Source organism: Pecten maximus, chromosome 3 (assembly GCF_902652985.1).
Source record: "Pecten maximus chromosome 3, xPecMax1.1, whole genome shotgun sequence".
In the NCBI taxonomy this organism is placed as follows: Eukaryota; Metazoa; Mollusca; class Bivalvia; order Pectinida; family Pectinidae; genus Pecten; species Pecten maximus.
The window spans coordinates 9,843,588-9,870,011 of NC_047017.1; the positions used below are offsets into that span (position 1 = coordinate 9,843,588).

At 35.5% G+C, this 26,424-nt stretch overlaps 1 protein-coding gene across 2 annotated transcripts in view; it reads left to right on the forward strand.

Moving 5' to 3' along the window:
- The window catches only part of LOC117323145 (mirror-image polydactyly gene 1 protein-like), a 68,201-nt gene that overhangs the window by 24,552 nt on the left and 17,225 nt on the right, over positions 1-26,424 (forward strand). For both annotated transcript variants that reach the window (XM_033878183.1, XM_033878182.1), the window contains exons 3-9: positions 11-72; positions 1,217-1,833; positions 2,119-2,227; positions 13,895-14,027; positions 14,490-14,544; positions 16,153-16,323; positions 22,200-22,262. In XM_033878183.1, the coding sequence (XP_033734074.1) occupies positions 11-72; positions 1,217-1,833; positions 2,119-2,227; positions 13,895-14,027; positions 14,490-14,544; positions 16,153-16,323; positions 22,200-22,262 (1,210 nt within the window). The remainder of the gene's footprint in view (positions 1-10; positions 73-1,216; positions 1,834-2,118; positions 2,228-13,894; positions 14,028-14,489; positions 14,545-16,152; positions 16,324-22,199; positions 22,263-26,424) is intronic.

The window sequence follows — 26,424 nt, forward strand, 5'->3', positions numbered from 1 at the left end:
TTTATTTCAGAAATTCAGTGTTAAATGACTTGGAAAGACAGATTATCCAAGAAGAGAAACCACATCTGTCAGGTAGGTCAGCTAAAGGTCATTATCAAAGTGAAACTGTCAGGTAGATCAGCTCAAGGTCATTATGAAAGTTAAACTGTCCAGTAGGTCAGCTCAAGGTCATTATCAAAATGAAACTGTGAGGTAGGTCAGCTCAAGGTCATTATCAAAGTGAAACTGTGAGGTAGGTCAGCTCAAGGTCATTATCAAAGTTAAACTGTTAAGTAGGTCAGTTCAAGGTCATTATCAAAGTGAAACTGTGAGGTAGGTCAGCTCAAGGTCATTATCAAAGTGAAACTGTCAGGTAGTTCAGTTCAAGGTCATTATCAAAGTGAAACTGTGAGGTAGGTCAGCTCAAGGTCATTATCAAAGTGAAATGATAAGTATGTCATCAGATTAGCAAGATAAATGAAGCATTTGCTAATGCTATGATAATCTGATTTTACATTATAATGTTTAACAGTTGATATACTTTGGAGTTTTGATAATCTGACTTGGTGTGGAACATTAGAATTCTGTATTTTGTAATTCTTTCTGCAACTAATGGATCTGTATTATGTAGATACCTAAATAAGGAAAAGATGACTACAGTTGAGGGTGGTTGGAGGAACTTAAACCTTTATCATTAGGTGTGATGTTTGGTCATGTCATTGAAATTCACTAAATGTTTTGAGTTGTTATTGTGACCACACACAAATGGTGTTACATGTGGCTCTTCAGATCGGTTGGAGGGATTTAAAAGTTATTTGACATGAAGCATCTTAGTGTGTATACCCAATAAATACCAGGTAAAATCTCATTTGCTTTGAATCTGGGTTAAGAGGATACATTATCGTAAAGGAAGGATGAAGTTTCTTTTCTATAGCACCAGTCTGAATGTTAGATTAGCGGAAACATTTTCGTAATCTCTTGGCCATCCTGATTGACAAATGTCAATCTAAATAGACGGTGCTCGTGATCTGTTTTAGGCTATTTTTAATTATCATGGCTGATTGAAATCCATGGAGACCACCTAGGTATCTGACTGGCAGAGATTATTTTAGATTCTTTATTTCCGTATACCATTTTTTTTGTCTGGTTTGAAGTACATAAATCATTATTTAATGTAGAAGTAAGTGATACAGACACAGAGTAGATTCTTGTTTCTTATTTAAGATCTCTGTTGTAGGTCAGGAGAATGGAACAGCTTCAGGAGGGGGTCAGAGTTCAGGTCTCCGTGTTAACCAGTCCAGTCCAGGCCAGACTGTTCCTCCTCGTCCGTACATGCCATATATGGGTATGCCCACAGCATCAATGTACATGCAGCCAGTCGCTCCCTACATGTCTAATTACATGAGCGCCCCCTATCATCCGGGGAGTTTTCTGTCCCCGCCTCGTTACTTCAATCCTGGGATGCGTACTCCAACCCCAACATTACCACAGAGGTACAGCCCCAGCACCACAGGCTCAGCGAATACCTCTGGGGAACACATAGACAATCCACTGAAGGTCGGAGATCTTCAGTCTAGTGCCCCAGGGAGAGGGGAGAGTGGGGACCCTCTAGGGTCTTCTGGTGAAGGTCAGCCCAAGGACATATCCAACGGCTCTCCATATAGAACATCTCCATTCCACAGTCACATGTCACCATCTTTCTCCCCCTACATGGTTGACCCCAACTATGCTAGATTTACAAACGGTCTCAATATGGCTGGTCATCTGTCTAGTCCCAGTCGGCCAGAGGACCAAGCCAAACAGATTGCATTATTGATGGCTGAACTGGAGACCGAGAAGGCTTGCAATAAAAAGGTATGTGACTGCTATGGTAGCCAACTGGATTTGCATATACGCTTTGAAGAGAATCAAATGGCAAAACATTAAAAGTAGTTCTTAATGATTAAAATCTATATCAAAATTTAGGTAATAGCATAAATGTAATGGTATTCATATTGAAATATACTTTAAAAAAATAATAATAGTCTTATCAAATTTTCCACATACACTTAATTGTAGTCTCAATTTCCTTGATAAAAAATGAATCAAATATGAAATGTCAAAGATATCAAACTGACCAATGGTCACTTCTCTGTCCAGTTGGTGGATAGATTGGCAGACATGGAAATAGAGCTAGAAACTACGAAACTGTCCCTGAAGACATCTGGCTCTGACCAGCACCATGACACAGACGCAGACAAGGCTGCAGGTGAGTGAGGTCATACATCAGGTGGTAATATCATCCTGCTTGTAACAAGTGTTTCTGTTTCATGAACATCCCCAAAACATTTTGTAACATTGCTTTTGATTGGCTAGAAAAGCAATGTGCTGTCACTGGTAACCCTAAAACCTTGAATTTACTCGCGCGAGTTTGAATTTTTCAGTGAAAGTGAGCGTTTTCAACGTGGCGTGAGTATTTTAAGTGTAATTGAGTATTCTCAGTGTGCCGTTTTTAAATTCAGTATGCCGTTTTTAAATTCAGAGTGCCGTGGATCGTTACGCATCAGCGCACTCGACAAGTAGTATAGGATTACCTGTACCGATCGATCGATGAAACGTCCAACACCGCGCGCGACCTCGTGTATCGTACGGTAGAAATACGTGTTCTTGCAAACGGGAAATATTACTGGAAGCAACATTTATTGCTCTCGGATTTGGACATTATTCTTTACCCCAGATCAATCGTTATCTATTGTCATTACGCCTGTAATTAATCACAACCCACCTATTCCGTTTACTTGCTCCGAGATCGACTGATATTGTCGTGATATTTGACGTACTTGTTTTCGGTAATACGGCGGTGGTGTTGTCAAAAAAATACCCATGTTATGATTTACCCCGTATAATGTGAAATGTTCATATGAGAAAGTGTATTGAAGCAATAAACCGGTTACGTTGACTACTGTACATCGTATTTTGTTATTTATTTATAATACTTGACCCGGGCGGGATCCATATGTAATCACTGTGTATTAACTGTGTCAATCTTCCTGTTTCAGATATCCATAACTGAGAAGTATCGCCGTTGCTGTATTACCTGTTCAAGAAACCGTCAACACATGTGATGATTGATAAACATGTTTAATGATACAATTAAATTGGTATATCGCCAGTATATTGCATTTTGTTATTTATACTTACCCCGGGACGTATCGGAGATGACGTACAGTAGCAAGTAAAGTATTCAACGTTTATATTAACTGTTTCAATCTTCTTTTTCAGGTATTCCATGACCCAGGTAGAATGACGTTGTTCATCATATTTTCAAGTGGGTTCGAGGATAGAAACCTACATCTCATTTATCAATAAAATAGTCATCAGCAGTATATCTATATGCAGTTATATTCATTAGCTTACCAGGAGCAGATCGACGATCCTATCCATTAACGGGTGTCTTCAGGTAAGATATATCCTATCACGACACACTGCGTTTAACAGCTATTAAAGCAAAACCCTTTCATTTGTTGTATATGTTATCAAACAATATATTTGCTATCAGTAATCCCATGTGTGCACGTTGTTTTGGTTTTTTTTGTAAAAAAAAATGTACAAGGGGTCCGCGCGTTAAAAATGACGAATTCACAACTTTAAAACTAGTTTGATATATTAATTATTTCTTAGACCCTTTTATGTCCGATAAAAATATAGCCTGTCAAATTGTATTGCAGTATTTCAAAGTAAGAGCCTGTAAACTAATTATGTGTCATGACACGAGATCCGTATTAAATAATAAAAAAAAGGTCGATTAATATTTACTGAAATAAATGGTGATAATTCGTGTCGTTTGTAAATGCAGGGACCGTGATACCATACTCCTACATTTGTGTAACCACGGACAGAGCAATTAAAAATCTTAAGTTCCTGATATCTAACATAAAAAGGCCGCTGATTTTATTTTGTATCCGACCTTATTGAACTGATACCAGTGTGATTAGAACCATCTTCTTGGGATCTAGATAAACTCTACCCTACCGCATTGTTCCGACAGTAAACGACCAATACCTCTCAAAACGGCCCTTTTCAGGGCCGACTTCTTTTCACGAAATGCAAAAAAAAAAAAAAAAATGAAAATGAAAATGCACAACTCAAATCTATAGAACTAATATTTCAAAAAGCAAATCGTACGTATTACGTAGTTTCACTCGGGCAACAAACGGTCATTTTTGTACACGTGTTGTTGCAGCAGTACAAGATGGAGAATATAACATTTGGTATTAAATTTACTTTATTTTTTATGTTTCTGATAGCAACAGGATATTTTATATTAGAATAGAAATAAGCAAACTGATGATGTGGGACAAACAGCACGACACTTAATTTGCTAGTTACGTGACTCCGCCTATTGACAGATTTCGTCACCTGTCACCGTCTTCCAATGAACACAAGTAGGCGGAGACGCGGGTTAGTTGACAGGTAGACAGGCGCCAAAGTTATATAAACTAATCCAATTAGACAACACCGCAGGTGGGCGGAGTCACGGATAGATGATCTGTCATGTCAGATGATCACTTGTCTCAATGATTGTTACATTCAATTTTAATGCATTAATTGATCACTTAGAAATTGTATGTATGTATTCATGGTTATGATGAATAATGAGTGTTTGTAAGTATTTTTTGTTCAGGTTTCAGATTTGAAATTCTGTAATTAACATATCCCACGGACAGTGAAGTGATCTCCAAGGCTGGATTCAGTATCAAAATACATCGATACAATCGTCCGATTGCAATAAAATGTTGCACGATGTTAGATATAAGTACAATTTGTATGTTGCAGAAAAAAACCCACATATTAATGAACGAATTCCTTGGCGTGTAAAAGTAACTGGACACCGATATAGTATTTAATTCTATACAATTTTTCATTAAAAGGACGTCAATTTCATTTGAATAATTTTTGTAAGATGGGTACGACTTCGCCTATTTCTCTCGGTACGAGTCCGCCAAATTTAGGTACGATTCCGCCAATTTAGGGTACGAGCTTCTATGAAACATACATATACATTTACTAGCACCGTGCCAGAAGTGTAATTTTCTTTTTTTATGCATTTTCCACCTTTCATTTAGTGTAAACTTTTATTCTTTCACACAGACAAGACAAAATACAACAAATATCGCTTCAAGACTGAACAGGATATGGACTGTACCTTTACTGAGGAACGATAACGTTTCAGAAAATATATCAAGTACAATGAATATAACTCTTGTTGCATCAATAATTTATTCTATTGCGCGATAGTTTGAAAATATGGACGATGTATACCATTTCACTGCCTAAATCTTCTGCTGGATTTTATATACAAAATGAACAAATGTACTTTGTATCTATTGTGATTGTTACCATGCCGCTAACGATTGCTCTTTCTCAATGTTGATAAAATGAAAATATAAATTTTCAAATCAATCATATAGCAATTAAAAAAAAAAGATAAAACTTTCCGTGAATACAGCATCCAGATGTGAAAAAATTAGAGGATATTGTTTACACTGACTCTATCTTTGTCTATATGTTCAATAATTAAAAGCTATTGACGCTATTAGTTGTATCTAATAATTAAGAAATGATTAACGATGATTCGTGTATTGTTGCAAGATATACAACAAGGACGAAGATATTTTGCAATTAAATTAATAACTCTGCAGAGGATATTTTGCAATTAAACTAACAACTCTGCTTATAACATTAATGTATTACAATGGCCTTACAGACATACGGGCGTGATATTCTGCAAAGGTAAGTGTGTTTACTCGTGTAACATACAGGTTACGGTATAGGGTACAGGTGACCGCTCCAGCGTCTGACCGGGTCCACCCAGCCAAACTCGGTCAGTCGTCACTGATGTGTGTTTGTGTCCGTGTTTCTGGTAACATATAGGTTATGATACATGCATTTTACAGGTCTTCTAGAAGAACTCGCGCAGTGGGAAGTTCGGTTAGGGGATACACTTCACTGTTTAAAATGATAATCTCAAAGAAAACAGTAACCACATGTGTCCATGTAATTAACAATGGGTGACTGGACAGGTGTGAAAGAAGACTGGCACTTTCGGAGTGAAACGGAGAAAAGTAACTCTTAATGATGATAATTGCTGTATATCTAAGGAAATCCAAAGGAAGAACGCTGTTATTTTTTTTATATAGTTTGTATTGTTATCGTATTTTCTTTCTCTGTATACCACTTTTGGTAAAGGTGTTGAGATGAGATGAATCGGGATAAGTACAAACTCACACATATGTTATCCCCATATAAAAGTGCTACCGAAACCAGGGACATATAATTTTCTATTATAACAGGCCATATATCACATGTAACATCTTACTATTTTGTTTATTATAACGAGCCGTATACAACATGTAACATCTTACTAATTTTCTTTTATAACGGGCCAAATTCAACGTGTATCCTCTTGCTAATTTTCTATGATTACGGGTCATTAACATTAAAAATTGAATAATTTTCTATTTCAACGGGTCGTTGTAACACTTGTTCATGAAAAATTAGTAATCCCAGACAGGATTCATAGAGTAAATTTTCAACATCGTGGTTATGTGAATGAGCCAAATTTGGTTAATTATTCTATAGGCAAACCTTTGAGATACGAATTTGTTTTGCTTGTAGGAAAAACGAAACTCACTGAATTCCAAAAATATATCTTCGGAACTTTTATGAAGTGCATGGAAACCTAACGTGTGAACTCACAAGTAATTATCGGCATGTGCCGATTAGAACCTGAACGCCAGAAATCACAGACACCTGTGGTGCAGTGACAGGTGTTATAAGCTTGTGGACCGTAATTTCTCACCTGGTAATTGTTTAGCGGTATACTAACCAACCCAAACTTGAGGATTCGTAATTCTCCGAACATGCTGGTATATTTTTTCTAATTCCTGTTTTAAAAGACATGACTTGCGACACACGAATGGAAAGTAAAACACAAGGATCTCAATCACTTCACGATAATTACACAATTACTAAAAGAAAAGAAAGATAAATAAATGAAAAAAAAAAACGAAATAAAAGAAAAAAATACACTTTACCCATTGCGAGTTTAATAATTTTAGTATTAATTATGATTAGTCACGATGAACTAAATTGTATGTTTTTTATCACATAAAAAAACGGAACTAAAATTATGGTTTTAATAAGTCTCTGTGATATGTACCTGTAAGTATCGACCAATACTATTATAATTGTTGCTAAGCACTTTTATATAATTTCACTTTCAACGATCGTATATAAATTATATCTTTCTCAAGCATTTAATCGTCGGTAATCCCTGGGACCATGACATGTAACATAAGGGATAAGATCTGTATGATTATAAGCAAGTTGTAGGCTCAAACACTGGTTTTCATACGGAAGAGATACTAGTCTATTGTAGATCATGATGAATCTATATAAAATATAACTTTCTGAATTAAGTGACCTTCATGACTAAAAGCGGGTTTTGCATAGATTATAATGCATAAGTTTACAGTATGTGTGTATCGTCTCACAAACCAGAATATCCAGAACTGTTGTATTTTAAAATGACACATTATTTTATTTAAATAGCTCAAATTGATATTGTTGGATTCCAACTTCTTGTCAGCAATATTCACCAAATTCATCAACCCTAAACCTCGTATCCAGATCATATGTGAAAAGAGAATAAATGAAGTTGAATTTGAATCTTCAGACTGGTCTGTGTTGCTACTGTCCACACTGTCGTCTATACTGCAGGCCACCATTTCAGTTACTCCGTTAAACCTGTGCATCAATCAATTAAACAAAGACCGATGGTCTATTATAATCTGAAATTCTAAAATCTGAAAGCAGCGCACACGATGTTTTGTCAGTGAACATATTAAATAAAACAGTCAATTGGTCATATATCTATAAGCCTGATCGTCAGAAGAATTGATCTCGTAGCATTACAGCAGTGCTGCTACTGAAACATGTGCACAACATGTGTGTAGGCTACCTCACGAAAAGTGGGTCGACACACCAAAAGTTAACTGACCCCGTCAGGCACAAGCTTTTCACCGAAGACCTCATCCCCGGGGCATTAATTAGAATATAATTAGCGGCAGTATACCGAACTCAGTGAATTTCGTAAATACCTGTTTACCTGGGAAGTGTCCAGTTGACCTGCTGACCTAGCGGTGTCCTGGGGCGTTGATTAATTAGTCGTTGTCATGCCTGACTTGCCTATGATTTGTGCATTGGCCAGTTTACCTGGGTATCTCACCTGTGCACAATATTATCGGTTTCATGAATAAAACAGATCACATGACACTTCAGTCTCTCTGTACAGACATTATGCAGACGAATCTGTATTGGTTTACTTGAGTAATTAATAGCCGTGGATATCGATATTATAAAAACATGTCAAAGTTATTATCAAAATACATGTCACCAAAGTTAAGTTCTTTATTACTTTAAGCCTTTCGGCTCATCCGTAGACATGTGAATATACATAATATAACAAAAGCATTGATTACTTTCGCACCACACCCACACCGACAAAAGACCTGTCCAAGTACCGGGCAGTCTTCATCCAGGCCGGAGAGAATGATGTAATGGACAGTACATCGGCTGAAATCAAAACAACCACCATTCGAATCTATGACGTTTTGATTGCCCAGAGAGTTAACCAAGTATGTTTCCACGTCATGATCGGACCTACAACAAACGGGTTATCACTCATTAACTGAGTTTTGAAGAAAATGCACCACGATATGATCTGGGTGCACGGACCAAACTTGCTTCCACAGACTCGGTTCAGCGCAAGGATGGCACACACCTGACTCTATAAGATGGAATTTGCCTTCTCCAACAGCGGATACTGCAGTAACAATGGAAGGAAGATAGAAGTCAGTCGCTTTGATTCGTCTATAGCTACACTATAATGACGGCCCTTTTCAGGACCACCAAAAACACTCGAAAAACATCCAGCACTCGAATTTATGCAATAAAAACAACTATTATATATTTATTGCAAATGTTTATATATATAAAAACAATATCTCAATTACCGAGTCGGTATCTATAATTTGGATAATTACGTCCACACATTACAGTTTCTGTAATGGCCGCCTTCCATAACATGATGAGCAGGGATTCGAAATTCTATCAATACTCAAGGTTCATATTTGAAATTTCTTAAAACGTATGAGTTTTCTTCTGCTTGGGGATATAATGAAATATATGAGATATGTTCAGTGGCAAATGTTGTTGGGAACGTGAATTTTGGCGACTCTGAAAATTGACATAAATTCCACACATAGTTTCTGTAATGGCCGCCTTCCATAACATGATGCGCGGGGGTTCGAAATTCTATCAATACTCGAGGTTCATATTTGAAATATGTTTAAACGTCTGAATTTTCTTCTGCTTGAGAGTATAATGAAAATCAAGATGTAACTGTTCTATTTGTACTTATATTTGGGAAGGTTATTTCAACACTGAAGCTCGTACTTTGGAACGACTTCCTAAAAACAGGTTGTTGTGTCAAATTCGAATAATTCAAAGTTGTGATAAACGTTGTCCCGAATCCCTTTTGCCAACACCAAATCTTGATATTCTATATAAAAAGTGTTGCGTTGACAATTAAATACAAGTCCCCATGGGGTTTACACAGGTCGACAAAGAGACACGACCGCCAATCTTACAAATTCCATGGTACGATTAAATACATTGGATACAAAATATCCGGGTTAGTAGTTGGACACTTATTTCTTTGTATATATATTGTTTGATAACATATACAACAAATGGAAGGGTTTTGCTTTAATAGCTGTTAAACGCAGTGTGTCGTGATAGGATATATCTTACCTGAAGACACCCGTTAATGGATAGGATCGTCGATCTGCTCCAGGTAAGCTAATGAATATAACTGCATATAGATATACTGCTGATAACTATTTTATTGATTAATGAGATGTACGTTTCTATTCTCGAACCCACTTGAAAATATGATGAACAACGTCATTCTACCTGGGTCATGGAATACCTGAAAAAGAAGATTGAAACAGTTAATATAAACGTTGAATACTTTACTTGCTACTGTACGTCATCTCCGATACGTCCCGGGTAAGTATAAATAACAAAATGCAATATACTGGCGATATCACAATTTAATTGTATCATTAAACATGTTTATCAATCATCACATGTGTTGACGGTTTCTTGAACACGTAACAGCAACGGCGATACTTCTCAGTTATGGATATCTGAAACAGGAAGATTGACACAGTTAATACACAGTGATTACATATGGATCCCGCCCGGGTCAAGTATTATAAATAAATAACAAAATACGATGTACAGTAGTCAAACGTAACCGGTTTATTGCTTCAATACACTTTCTCATATGAAAACTTCACATTATACGGGGTAAATCATAACATGGGTATTTTTTTGACAACACCACCGCCGTATTACCGAAAACAAGTACATCAAATATCACGACAATATCAGTCGATCTCGGAGCAAGTAAACGGAATAGGTGGGTTGTGATTAATTACAGGCGTAATGACAATAGATAACGATTGATCTGGGGTAAAGAATAATGTCCAAATCCGAGAGCAATAAATGTTGCTTCCAGTAATATTTCCCGTTTGCAAGAACACGTATTTCTACCGTACGATACACGAGGTCGCGCGCGGTGTTGGACGTTTCATCGATCGATCGGTACAGGTAATCCTATACTACTTGTCGAGTGCGCTGATGCGTAACGATCCACGGCACTCTGAATTTAAAAACGGCATACTGATTTTAAAAACGGCACACTGAGAATACTCAATTACACTTAAAATACTCATGCCACGTTGAAAACGCTCACTTTCACTGAAAAATTCAAACTCGCGCGAGTAAATTCAAGGTTTTAGGGTTACCAGTGTGTTTGCAACATCATTTTTGATTGGTTGAAAGAGCAACATGCTCTTTGTAACATCACTGTTGATTGGCTGTGTTGTATCCAGCTAGATTTGTGTGTATTACTGTTAGAGTGACTGTTGTGGTATCCAGCTGGATATGTCTGTATTACTGTTAGGTTGACTGTTGTGGTATCCAGCTGGATTTGTCTGTATTACTGTTAGGGTGACTGTTGTGGTATCAGCTGGATTTGTCTGTATCACTGTTAGGGTGACTATTGTGGTATCAGCTGGATTTGTCTGTATCACTGTTAGGGTGACTGTTGTGGTATCCAGCTGGATTTGTCTGTATTACTGTTAGGGTGACTGTTGTGGTATCAGCTGGATTTGTCTGTATCACTGTTAGGGTGACTGTTGTGGTATCCAGCTGGATTTGTCTGTATTACTGTTAGGGTGACTGTTGTGGTATCCAGCTGGATTTGTCTGTATTACTGTTAGGGTGACTGTTGTGGTATCCAGCTGGATTTGTCTGTATTACTGTTAGGGTGACTGTTAGGGTGACTGTTGTGGTATCTAACTGGATTTGTCTGTATCACTGTTAGGGTGACTGTTGTGGTATCTAACTGGATTTGTCTGTATTACTGTTAGGGTGACTGTTGTGGTATCCATCTGGATTTGTCTGTATTACTGTTAGGGTGACTGTTGTGGTATCCAGCTGGATTTGTTTGTATTACTGTTAGGGGGACTGTTGTGGTATCTAACTGGATTTGTCTGTATTACTGTTAGGGTGACTGTTGTGGTATCTAACTGGATTTGTTTGTATTACTGTTAGGGGGACTGTTGTGGTATCTAACTGGATTTGTCTGTATTACTGTTAGGGCGACTGTTGTGGTATCTAACTGGATTTGTTTGTATTACTGTTAGGGGGACTGTTAGGGTGACTGTTGTGGTATCCAGCTGGATTTGTCTGTATCACTGTTAGGGTGACTGTTGTGGTATCCAGCTGGATTTGTCTGTATTACTGTTAGGGTGACTGTTGTGGTTCGATTTTAAGTCAGCCATACCGATTATCGTATATGAAATAATTTAAGGGAATACATTTCAAATACATTTCCTTATTTCACTACCTCAAACATCTCCAATCATACAGTATTGTTATCCCATAAATCACTCAACAAAACCTGGTCGTTTACTGGGACGTTACTGAGATGGGATGAAGGACAAATTTGCAATTACCGCTAACAATTTCATCCTTCCTCCTCAGCTGTTTTTATATAACCCCTGATAATACCAAATGCCATGACGTCGTGGTGATTACAATAAAATGCCAGGAACATTACTCGTGAGCTGCGATACCATAGTCCGAGGACGACCTATCACATCCTCAGGTAGAGAGATCCTCATATTGATCGGATTCAGCTGCTGAGTTACCGTGACGACAAGATTGATGATACTCCACAAGTTTTCAATGTGCTTATTGATTCCAAGCAATTAATGCTACTGTTACACTAGCCATTTAAAAAGACAATTTTTCACTTTGATGTCTGAACGTTCCTGTGCCATTCAATCATGCAGACCGCTACATGTATCATTCTTGCATGTTTTAGTCCCAAACAATTGATTGACACGGTAATACTGCTGCCCTACATAGCACATTTCTTGTTTTAAATTGTTATTTTGTCCCGGATCGGAATATAAACCCGGCACATATCAATCAGCAGAATACTGGTATCACGTCCGTTTACATGGTAGGGAGCATGGTATTGTTCCGTAATGATGTCAACGTCTATTGCTTTTTACCTTGGCTGTCGGAGACAAATTATCACCATTGAATTAGCAGGTGCAACCAATTTATCCTGTATTAATGACTCTAAACGGTTTCCTGAATACACGGGATGGGCATTCATGTCGGGTCGAGTCTGTTTTATAGTCCTCTATAACTTGACACCATCTGATAACGGACCGAATGCAAAATGAATTAAATGTGACGTTCAATAATGTCAGGGAGTCATATCATCTCACAAATTGTATCTTCTCTATAGAATTTCTGAGAAAGAAACAATTTGAAGACTTTGAATGGTACAAAATGTTTAACAAGTAATTGATTTTGAAAAATCTATACCCACTGAAATTAATACATGTATACAGTAGTGTTTTTACAGCTTATTTGTTTCTTTTATTTCTATTTGTTTACTTTAAAGGAATGGTTAGATAAAAATGTATATATTATCAATTAGAATTTTTTTTTAATTGATCATGTGTATAATAAAGGGAGTCTTATACATATACAACCTGACCCTTATATTTTCAATAGAGTTGATTATCTGGGCCCTAACAGAGAAACAGACATCAGTAGTAAATGTTTCTCTCAGTGAGGGTATACCAGACCAAACAAACCATAATGCAAAAAAATTGTCTGAATGTTTAAAAATTTCCTTTATAAACAAATAGCTGTTGAAATGGGAAAAAAAAAACTTAAATTTAATAATTCCGTTAAAGTAAAGGTTAAATCCTTAATAGATTACATGTATAAATGTAGACTTCATATTCATAAATAAAACAGTGATTTCTTCTTATAAATAGGGAAACGGGTTTAAGATATTGTAAGAAATGGGGAGAAAGCTGAATCAGTCACATGGATGCATGTGACATGCATGCATGTGACATGCATGCATGTGACGAGTCCACACAGTGAAATAATGTATGTATTCTTGTCTGTCCCTGGTACCGAAGTGTAATGTTATTGGTTTGCACTGATTTAGGTGTTTACAAAACGCAGTTCCAGACACTTTAAATTTTCATAATTGAGGGAAAGTCTTAGTTTTATGATATATTATTAAGAAATGTTACACCTGATGATATTGTCCAGGGGGATTTTTACAGTTGTATACGTAGTCGCTTTAATGTAAAAACAATTTTTTTTAGATTAGATAATATGAATATAATTTCAAGTTGTACTCCATATTTGCCTTATTCCATTGAAATGTTCAGTGTAGTACATTGATTGTTTACCCTTGTAGCTCTTGTCCAGGAAGTTCGCTCAGCTCAGAAGAAGCGAGATGAATCGTCCATGAACAGAATCAAGATAGCTAATCAGGAGCGAGACGAAGCTTTGTTACGATTACGTCAGGCAGAGATACGACTCGAGGATCAGTAAGTTGTCATCACTGTGTGTGCTAAACGTCATAGCAATGTGTGTACCAAGTCATAGAAAAATGTGTGCTAATTTGAGTCATAGTAATGTGTGTTTTGTGTCTAGAAATGAGCTGCAGTTATGTTATAAAATGTGTGTGCTATCTCATAGAAAAGTGTGCAATGTGAGAAATATGAGAAATGTGTGGGCTACAGGTCCTAGAAATGTGTGCTACATTATACATCGTTAGAATAGAGTGTTATATTATACATTGTTAAAATAGTGTGTGCTACATTATACATCGTTAAAATAGTGTGTGCTACATTATACATCGTTAGAATAGTGTGTGCTACATTATACATCGTTAGAATAGTGTGTGCTACATTATACATTGTTACAATAGTGTGTACTTCATTATATCTCATTAAAATAGTGTGTGCTACATCATACATCATTAGAATAGTGTGTGCTATGTATTGTAGGGGCTATGGAACACCTGAGAGATCAGATAATGAAGATTTAGATGAAGATGACCAGGTATGTACCTTTAGTAAAATGGCTTGATGATGTTATATGTCCTCAGGATCTTCAGTCCAAGGGAACAACTGTTTGTATGGCCTTTATTTGGGGGAAATAATGATGGATCTGGAAAATATTACTCTATGGAGTAAAGATCAAAACTGATATTTCAAATTAAACACAGTATTGTGTAAATGTTTTTTTTTATAATTAATCCCATGTCCTATGTTGATAGTCCTTGGGACGCTTAATAATCATAACATCACATTTATATTACTAACTCAATACAAGCTATATGAAACGTCCATGTTTTGGACCTTGGACCGAATTCTAGTATACTTAAAGGACAGAGTTGTTCCTGTTGGTGCTAAAAGTCTGGCGGAAGTATTATGGCCAAAAAATTGTAATTCTGGTGTAAAATGATGTATTGATATACTAGTAATTCAAAAGGATGAGATTCACAGGAATTAAGGTCTCTAATATTGATACTAGTAATACAAAAACATGAGATTCACAGGAATTAAGGTCTCTCATATTGATACTAGTAATACAAAAACATGAGATTCACAGGAATTAAGGTCTCTGATACTACGTAGGAGCTGATGTTGACACAAATATTGTCAAAACTGTAAAATAACAGGCCTAAGGGTATTAAACAGAAAATATGACAGAAGAATTAATAATGAAGTATTTCGGTATGGATTAAGTGGAAAAGAAACTTTAACAAAGCTAGGTTTGTAGATTATATGAAGGGTATTGATTATGGTATGATACAGGGCCTAGAACAAACAGCAGGGAGCTTGTCGTCTATGTAACCTTTGAACCCCTTGTAGGCTGTATATGTCTTTGATAGTGTGATAAACAAACGCTCAGATGATCCCGGTGAGTTCATATTGCAGAAGGTTGGAATTTGTTGGATTTATTTGACATACCTACATTAGTCATGGGGTTAGAAAAATGGAACAATAAATCTATTTTAGCTTTGTCATCATCTGGCCATGTTTATTCTAATCAGAACATTCTGCTGACTTTGTTAATTAAGTGTTATGAAGGCTCTACTGGGACACTCAAATACAGTTACAGAAATATTGATCACTAAGACTGTAACATCTTAAAACTAAGGGTTGGGGGTCAGAGGTCAACCTGATTTTGCTTTGTTACATTCTTCCCTCATTTGCATGTGAATTTCTTTACATCAATTTGGGAAATTACATGTATCATGAGTATGGCAATAATACTGAAGATAAATTACATTACAGAATTTAAAATGAAAACTTTATGGTATAACTTGTTATCTATTAATGGCAAACTCCAAAGTTTGTAAGAATGATCTAATATGAGATGAACCAGATGAGCAGTAGTGTTTTAAAGTACCTGGCAAATGGCAATCATAATGTGAAGGTGGTGAATTTATTATTACTGGGTGATACGTTTAGGAATGTATCAATTAGTACCCTAACATACCTGAGGCCTGAGCTCCATGAACGTATCACCCAGTAATTATTGTGAGAGTACTGTGTGATATGTTTAATGATCTCAGGTCTAGGGTATATGCCCCTGTCTATAAGTACTGTTATTACTTGTACTTGATGTATGAGTTTAAGAGTTGTTAATTAACCTATTCAGGGTATGGAGCAGCTTCTGGCGAGATTGGGAGGACCAGACACTGGGGACGGGACGGAACAGGAGTGTACAACCCTGCTACAGAGGCTGGAAATGAGGAAGAGGAGACAGCAGGAGATTACCGCTGAAGAGATGCAGGTCATACTGGAGCAACGAGACACGGCTCTGGCAAAGGTAAGGGTCCATGTAGGAATGGGGTAAGATATCTTAGGGAGTCGTGTAGGAATGGGGTAAGATAAAGGGGTCATTTAGGATAGATATCTTAGGGGGTCATGTAGGAATGGGGTAACCCACACCGAAATAAAGTACAAAAAAAGTATGGGAAAAAAGTACTAAAAAAGCATAGAAAAAGTATGCTTTTTTTGACTCAATTTGGAACCGATATTCCAACACGGTTCCAAATTGAGTCAAAAAAAGTACTAAAGTACAAAAAAAGTCTAACAAAAGTATACCTTTAGTACATTTTATTGTTTTCATTAAGTACAGAAAAAGCACAAATATAGTACAGAAAAAGTACATTAAAAGTACAATAATAGTATAAAGTGCACAGGGCCAAATTGATGGTGTACTTTTTTTGTGCTTTTATACTTTTTTAGTACTTTTACAGGTAAGTCCATAAAGTACAAAAAAAGTACAAAAGTACAAAAAAAGTATGAAAATGGTACAGAAAAAGCAGGAAATTAGCACTGAAAAAGTAGGAAAAAAGTACCAAAAAGGTAGGAAATTAGTACTGAAAAAGTAGTGGAAAAGTACTAGAAAAGTAGGAAAATAGTACTAAAAAAGTATCAAAAAAGTAGGAAAATGGTATTGAAAAGAAGGAAATTAGGACTGAAAAAGTAGGAAAAAAGTACCAATAAGGTAGGAAATTGGTACTGAAAAAGTAGTGGAAAAGTAGGAAAAAAGTACTAGAAAAGTAGGAAAATAGTACTAAAAAAGTAGGAAATTTGTACTGAAAAAGTATAAAAAAAGTACTGAAAAAGTAGGAAAAAATTACCAAAAAAAGGGACTTAATTTAATGGTGTAGGAAATTAGTTCTGAAAATATAGGAGATAAGCTTAAATGAGAATACTGCATGCTTAAACAATACATACATCAGTCCCATTCCTAAGAGAAATGCACAATTGTATCAAGTGAAAACAAACATTGAAATACAAGATTAGTTATCCAATCACAATTCCACTGAGTATAATTTCATGCCATAGCAAAGTCTTGATCTAATAAGCTCGAAATTTGTTTAAGGGTGAGGTTAAGGATTTACAGATGGACATCTATGTATAAGGGCAATAACTTTTGATAAATTATTCTAATATTTTTTTCAAGCAGGAAAACAATTTTATATCATGTGTACGTAAGAGATCCAGACAAAAAAAATATACTATTCTAAATAAAAAGGGCAATAACATTTGTAAAAATTGTCGAATCATAATTCCTCTTGAGGAAACACAACAAAAAAATGTAAATAAAAAACAATGCATAAATGCATACTGAATACAATGAAGTATGGTATATGCATAATGTTGCTTGCTTAAACTGGTCAAATCCAAGTAAGTGTGAATTCGAAAAATAAAATGTCTGATTCTCTTCATTCCTTTTTTGCTTTATGCGAATCATTGCCCTCAATTCGGACCACAATGCAATATCTTCAAGCTTTCCGTCACTTCAGAATGTACTGCATAATCTGTTGGAAGAAAGAGAAAATTTTAAAATATTTTTTATATCAAAACTTAGAATAATTGTGAAGATTTGTTCAATATAAAAATGTAGATAATTTTCCTTATATATGCACCTGATCACTTTACTGTCATTTATTACATGCATGTCTGCTTGGAAGTCTTTTTATCAAGAAAAGCTAGCCACAGGTATACAAGTTTAAAGCTACAACATAAAACTTTTAATTATAAGGATAAGTACTTTAATAAAAATCAAGCTACTCCAGAATTCTCTGACAGTTTGTTTCATCTTAAATTATGCAACTAACTATCAAAATACTCCAAAACACAGATTTTTTTTATTCAATCATTTCTTGAGATCATTTTTTTGTGAATTGATCATGATCATGACATACAACAAATTTTCAATGGAGTTATTGACTTCGTTTTTGAATGTATTTTCTTCAAATTCCATATACTATAGTAGACAATTATTAGCTCATTTACCGATATTTTTACATATATTCCCTAAAATAGATATACACATGTTGCCCGAAATGTGACGTTACTTTCGTTCTTATATTCTAACTTAAAAATGTCATTGCTATTTTTTTTGAAATCTTATGCAATATCTCTTGAAATCAACTACAAAAAATTCTGTAAATATTATCAGATGAATAAGCAAATAATTCTTTACATGTAAGTGAAATTTCAATAAATTCCATTGAAAAACGAAGTCATAAAAATTAATTGGAAATTTGTCAAAATGCATGAAATATGTAGTAAAGATATTACGAATTTACCGTTACGTGACAGAAATAAAAATGCAATATAACTACGTCGAAGTTCGTCAATAAAGAAATAAAATTCTTCTTGTTCTCAATATTTGGGTGCTATCAATCAGGATGCTTATAAAATCCCAGGCGTATGGTAGCATAAATCTGTAAATTGAATACTTACGATTGAAACACACGTGGATCTAGCAGTTCTTTGTTAATTAAACTCGGGCCGTGTAAACTGTAATCGGTGATGAATTCATTATAAAAACCCTGAAACACGAAGTAATCAAGAATTAATATTAACATGTGTAGGCCCCTATTCACCTATTTAATGTGAAACGATGTAGGAACGTGCAGAAGACGAAATAGATTTAAATAATAAAATTGTAAACTTACCTGGTCGCGATATCTGTGATATTTTCGGGTGAAAATGAGCATTTGTCGCCAAAAACAACAAGAAAGCTGATATTCTTTGGCCACTTACTGACAGATAGTCGATCTTCTTCAGTTAGGCAAGAAAATGAATTTCGTTTTTAGGCTATTCTATATCAAAATCGTGTTTGTTTATGTTTCTTCCGTAGATAAACATCCGGTGAAATTCAAACATGGCTATCAGACTTCCCGCTAAAATCTCGCTGTTTGTTGCATCATGGGATAAAAAAAAAGTTTTGTCGGAGATCTACTGTATCGATTTCATTCTTTTATTACTTGTTTTTTTATATTCTACTTCCTTAACCTCTATTGTTTCATACTTTTGGTATTACTACTTCAGCATTTAAAGCTTGCATATTGCACAAAATGATCGCACGAAGCGAACTCGTCAAATCTCGGTAGATTCCGTAAACCGAAGTAAACAAACGAGATCACGGCCCCGAGGTCATAGGTGAACCGACCGATGGTAATCTGACACAGGTATAAGCCTCGTCAGTACCTGTTATGTAATCCGGATGTTTTGTTTAAATGAGGGTAGGCACCTGTGATCTGATCGTAGTGAAAGGCAGTCAAGCTTGACAATATAAATTGTTATAATTAACGCCGCGGGCATAAGACTTAGTCTAAGAGGGGCAATATGTACAGGTGAGACGGGAGGTACACAGGTAACTCCAATAAACAATAAAGCTAGTTATGATTTGCCATTACAGTCGACTGTCGCTTATATTAATTAACACCACGGGTGAAATTAACTTTCGGTAAGACGTTAAGCATATATCCTGATCGCCTTGTTAGCTTAACACACAGGTTTCAAGATTTAGTTTAAAACAGTTGAAATATTTTTGATCGATCTTGGTGTTGCAGTTATTCAAGCCGTCTACTATATCAATTAAAATATTTATGATAGATCTTGGTATTGATCTTGATTTTTGTATACAATAGAGTATTTTGTTTGTACACACAACACTCCTACGAGATCATTCTACAACAGATTAGAGTACAGCTACATTGTGTCGTTGTCCGAATTATCGTACGATCTTGCTAAATAAATATCAGACAAATTAAAGTTTTCTTTTTGTGTTCACTTTCACCATTTCAATGAATGCGATGTAATTCTGATTTAAATACCGGAATATTGTTCCTTGATCATGCCTGTTTGTTGTCAGTCAAGCCATATCGAGATCGAGATCATCACAGCGCTTGACTTCAATATACGTTTTACAAAGAAGCGTCCGAGTGACTACATCAGTATTACACATGTTTATATATGAGTATATTGGTGAATATTTTGACAGAACACGACGTGATTTCGGGTGCAATGTAATCTTAAAACCACGTATATCCAGCAAGTATATGATATGCAGACAAAGAGCAGGTGATTTTAATTTCATTTGAATGAATTAAAAGCGTATTACAGGCACGGGCACATGTGTGTTCGTAGAGTGATCCCCGATCTGGTAGAGGTTAACGTTTGGATAAACGAAATGTTTTAAACTCCGTCAAAGAGTTTATAATTAAAGCCAAAATACTGTAACTTCAAAGAACGATCTGGAACAAAATTTTTATAGAGCTAAGTTTTGACGTTCGTCACATGAACGTATAGTAACATTCATCAATGTGAAGTTTATTACTTCTGAGATGCATATGGAAATACAAACGAAAAGTGACAAAGAAATCACCGTTAAAATGTGTGAACCTTACTAACAAAGTACATTGAAGTGAAATACTTATGATAATAATTGTTGAATTTTAATTATTTTTAGATAAATTTCTGTGGTACTGATCAAAGTATGAAAAGTATTTTTTAGAACATAAAAAAGACAAAAAAACAAAAAAAAAAAAAAAAAACGAGATCAAAAACATTTAATATTACCAAATGATAATTTTCTGTATCTTATTTGATAGATATTTGTTGTGGTTAATCCTGGGTATTATTTTTTTAGTCTTAGATTTGTAGTCGACTGAAAAAGTCAGATTTAATTTTGAAAATATTAATATGCTATAACCCCTCGCAATGTCTGAAAATATTCTAAGTCCATAATAAGTACAAAAAAAGCACAATGGCATTAGCTGAAAAATTCTAAGTCCCAAAAAAGTAGGAAAAAAGTACATCCATATTTTCACAATCTTTCAAAAAAATTCTAAGTCAGATTTTAGCACAAAAAAAGTACTCTGAAAAATTTCAGAGTCCAAATAAAGTACAGAAAAAGTACCCTGAAAAGTTTCTAAGTCCAGAAAAGTACAAAAAAAGTACTCTGAGAATTTTCAGAGTCCAAATTTAGTACAGAAAAAGTACTCTGAAAAATTTCTAAGTCCAGAAAAGTACAAAAAAAGTATACTTTTTTGGTACTTTTTCAAAAAAGTAGGAAAAAGTGTATACTTAAAGTAGCATAAAAGTATACTTTAGTGTGCTTTATTTCGGTATGGGTAGATAAAGGGGTCATTTAGGATAGGTATAAGATATCTTAGGGGTCATGTAGGAATGGGGTAAGATAAAGGGTAAAGTAGGAAATTTTTAAAGACTCTGCTATATGTCTCCACCAGGGGACAGAACCCAAAGCCTTCCTCACATGGATGAATGCTCAACTAAAGGCCAAAAGTGAGGCATTGTCAAGGGAGACATTAGGAAGAAGAAAGTTGTTAAGAAAGAATTTTTTAGAGAAAAGATAAGATCCCAAAATCTAGTTGCCTCTTATATCATGCAATGGGGGGCAGCAGGTACAATTCTTACATCCTGTCTGCAAGGCAGAATGTAGGAAAAGATGGTCACTTATGTCAGATAGGGGTAAGATAAGGGGGTCACGTTGGTTAGGGGTAAGATAAGGGGGTCATGTTAGATACGATTACACGAGCATATAGTAAAGAGTTAGATAGGGTCATGTAGGATAGGGGTAAGATAATGGACTACAATGTATATCAGCAAGGGGTTAAATAAGGGGTTACTATTGTAAGAATGTAAGTCTAAGGGGAGACAACCCTGATATTAGATAAGGTGTTTACTTCCTGGTATGACGGAAGGAAAGTTTTATCAGTGACATTTGTATCTTTAATTGAAAAAAAAAACAAAAATATTTCAATTTGATTATAAAAGACACCAATATTTGTTTGGAGAAATGTGATGTGCTGTGAGAGCTATTGTCAGATAAGAGTATTAAATGCAGCCTTTAATAATTAACTCATTGCCTTTCAGGCCCGCAGGTACGAAGAGGAGCTGCTCCGTCAGCAGCGACAGGGTGCAGATCATAACCTCAAAGTAAGACCTTTATACAAAACTTCATTTTACAACTGTAGATATTTTAAAACAGGACTTAAACGGTTGGTCATGGTGGATTTTTGTCTGATAATTTCTAACATCAATCACGTACAATTGAAGAATTTGGTCCCCTATCCCCACCTATATCTATATCTCTTATTTTTATTGATGGATAGACGTCGAATTTCTGATCAAGTAGGCAATAATGGGTGAGGAGTGTAAGCCGAGGATACCGTTACATAATTCAGTTCCTGTGTAAGTTTTAACCAGCTGATCATGTTAAAGTCACCCTTTCTGTAACACAGCATTTCACCTGATATCCACAAGCCTGGTATTATGTGGTAGATCCTTTTTGAATTCCAAAACAAATATTTAGGTATTTATGGTGGACTAAGGTTTCCCTCTGAAACTGTCTTCAACACGATTCTGATAGGGTGAGCACAGAAGTACAGTTAAATGCTGTGTTGTGGTTTTGGCACTGATCTTGGGCGTATTTCATTATTTATTTATTGTTTTCTACTTGCATCTACCTTGTTGAGATCTTACATAAAACTCAACCATCCCGCGGATAAAGCAAAGAATGAAATCTAACTTGATAGGGATTTATTTTCGTCCAGCTGACAGGTGCGTTTGAGTACGGGCGATATACGGCCTGTGTTGTGGACCGTTTAAGGATTACGTAGACAGAACCTTACTGTATCCAATAAATAAAACTCCAATTTACTGTGATTTACTGTAGCAATATCAGGTACACATATCAAAAAACACTCCCTGTTCAGTTTTCTGGGATAAGTTTCAAGTGTTGAATTTTGTTTCATACGTAACATCTATGGTCCAGATTACTTAAGCTCTCAGATTTTATATCTGTCTTTATATGACAGTTTAGGAGACAACTCTTGAAACATTTTGATAAATCTGGGAAAAATAATTTTGATTTAGCAGTCTGAAAGAATTTGTTTCATATCATTATCTGTCCATCATCTGTATGACCACCAATCATCTGTCCATCCATCATCTGTCTGTCCATCATCTGTCTGTCCACCTATCATCTGTCTGTCCACCCATCATCTGTATGTCCATCCATCATCTGTCTGTCCATCATCTGTCTGTCCACCTATCATCTGTCTGTCCACCCATCTTCTGTATGTCCATCCATCATTTGTCTGTCCATCATCTGTTTGTCCATCCATCATCTGTCTGTCCACTCATCATCTGTCTGTCCATCCATCATCTGTCTGTCTGTCCATCATGTGCCTGTCCATCCATCATCTGTTTGTCCATCCATCATCTGTCTGTCTGTCCATCATTTGTCTGTCCATCATCTGTTTGTCCATCCATCATCTGTCTGTCCACTCATCATCTGTCTGTCCATCATCTGTCTGTCCATCATCTGTCTGTCCACCCATCATCTGTTATTGGTTATGTAAGCCAGGAGACTGTCAGCTATATATTGATGGTTACCGTAGTATGTAAGACAGGAGACTGTCAGCTATAGCCAGGAGACTGACAGCTATATATTGATGGTTACCGTAGTATGTAAGCCTGGAGACTGTCAGCTATATATTGATGGTTACCGTAGTATGTAAGACAGGAGACTGTCAGCTATATATTGATGGTTACCGTAGTGTGTAAGCCAGGAGACTGACAGCTATATATTGATGGTTACCGTAGTATGTAAGCCAGGAGACTGACAGCTATATATTGATGGTTACCGTAGTATGTAAGAAAGGAGACTGTCAGCTATATATTGATGGTTACCGCAGTATGTAAGTCAGGAGACTGACAGCTATATATTGATGGTTACCGTAGTATGTAAGACAGGAGACTGTCAGCTATATATAGATGGTTGCCGTAGTATGTAAGCCAGGAGACTGTCAGCTATATATTGATGGTTACCGTAGTATGTAAGCCAGGAGACTGTCAGCTATATATTGATGGTTACCGTAGTATGTAAGCCAGGAGACTGACAGCTATATATTGATGGTTACCGTAGTATGTAAGCCAGGAGACTGACAGCTATATATTGATGGTTACCGTAGTATTTAAGCCAGGAGACTGACAGCTATATACATGTACCATTGTGTCGAGCCAATACCATTGTCATTAAAATGTTAACATTGGTTATACTGGCTGTTAATGTTTGACAAATACCAACAGACACTGATCTATTTGTACACAAAAAAGGAATTATCTTTTTTTAACAGCTTTAAGCAAACAGTTAAAACATAAACAGTATTTGAACATGAAGCAGTTACAAATACGTTCAATTGCACATGCATACATGGGTGTTTGGAGGTAAGTGTGATTTCTGGAGGGACGAAAGTCATGGATGTGGCTCGGTAATGGCGCGAGAGGTAGAGAAATAGGTCTATAGATGGGACAACAGACCCATGTGTTTTTGTAGGAGTGTTTTTAAGGATGAAGGGCCATGAATAAACTTTATTTGCCCAGTGGAGGCCGGGGTGTTTGCCGTGTGATCTCGCTATAGTGCTGAAGAATGTTGACAGAGATTGGCCCAAGCTTTACACAGGACAAATAGGTTTTGTGTACAAGTTGTGAACAACATCATGTAGGCAAACACGGAGTACAAACACTACAATCTGACAACGCTAATCACCAGCATAAAATAACAACAAGGGAAAGTGACAAAATTCCATTTTAATGAACTTAACACTAAATTGTAGGTGGTCTACTTTTTCACACAGTATTTTCACCCATTGTGCATACTGTTACCAATTCAAGCCCGTGAATACTGGGATTTGAAGTTAATGAAGGTTTATATGCAGAAATATATATGTGTACATTGAGGTGGTAGACGATCAAGTATTTGTTATCGTTGAGAGGGAGTTCAATGTGGAGTGTTTATATACATTGCGTTGTGTAAATTTGTATTTTGGGGTTATCAGAACTATCATTTATTGTCGATAGTTAAACAAGTGATCATCTACCATTAGACCTTGTCATGATTATGATGAACTGTTAATAAAAATTGGTTCCGTGAAGGGTCCGATGGATATCTCCGCCATAATACATAGGGGCATAGCTCGTGTAACATCTCCATCCAAATTTAAGCCTCTATAAATTAGGGAAGGTTGGAAAATATCATATGTTGCATGTTCCGTAATATGCTTATACATTTGCACCTTTTTTTTCCTTTTTTTTTTTTTTTTTTTTGAGGGGGGGGGGGGGGGGGGGGGGTGAACATTAACACATAGATTTTAGCTAGATCTATGATTTAACAAGTCAATATAAATTCAGCCTTGCCCTGTTTATCTTTTAAATTTCTGTCCACAATTTTTTCTTCCTATCAGATCTGATTGACAATATATACATAACCCTTTTATTTGATTTCAGGAAACTGATTATTAATTTTATAATTTGATTTTTTAGGCTTTGAACAAAAAAGCTATTTCTACTATTTTTTTCACCAGTGACAGAATGTATTTATTTGATAAAATCATTATCATTACTGATGATATATAGGAAACCCTATTTCTGTCTGAATTCTGAACACATTACAGTCAGGGTTTTTTTTTTTATATAAAAATGAACATTTGATAACAATTTTCTTTAAGTTTTCTCTAAAAACCGTGAAATTTAATTAATTAAGTTATGTAAATTCTTAATAAAACAATATCCTTTTTTGAAATTGCTATTAATTATTGCAAATGAGTAAAAAATTATTTACAAATTATTAAATATTTATCACATCTTGTAAATATTTAGAAATGATTTAACATAGATAATGATATTGAATCATTATGTGTATATCAAATATGTATTCAACCTATACTTAAAATATTTAAATGTTATTGTACATTATTTTTTTTATCGTACTATTATAAAATATTGAACAAAGTTATAAAATTATTAAATATTTGAATATTGTAACATATGACCCACCATAATTAGCTGCCATTTTCTTTCTCTATCTCACCCTGTCTCGCTCTTTGTGGAATTAGAGATTTTGTTTTTAGAATACGTATTGATACTGAATAAAAATTAATTATATACTGAGCACATTATTATTTATCAGATTGTCACATATTGGAAGAATATTTTTTAAATTGTAAAAACGTATCATTTATTGAAAATATATTAGAAAAAGATATTATCAACCTGAATGTATACTTGTAAGAAATAGAGACTGACAAAATGAATG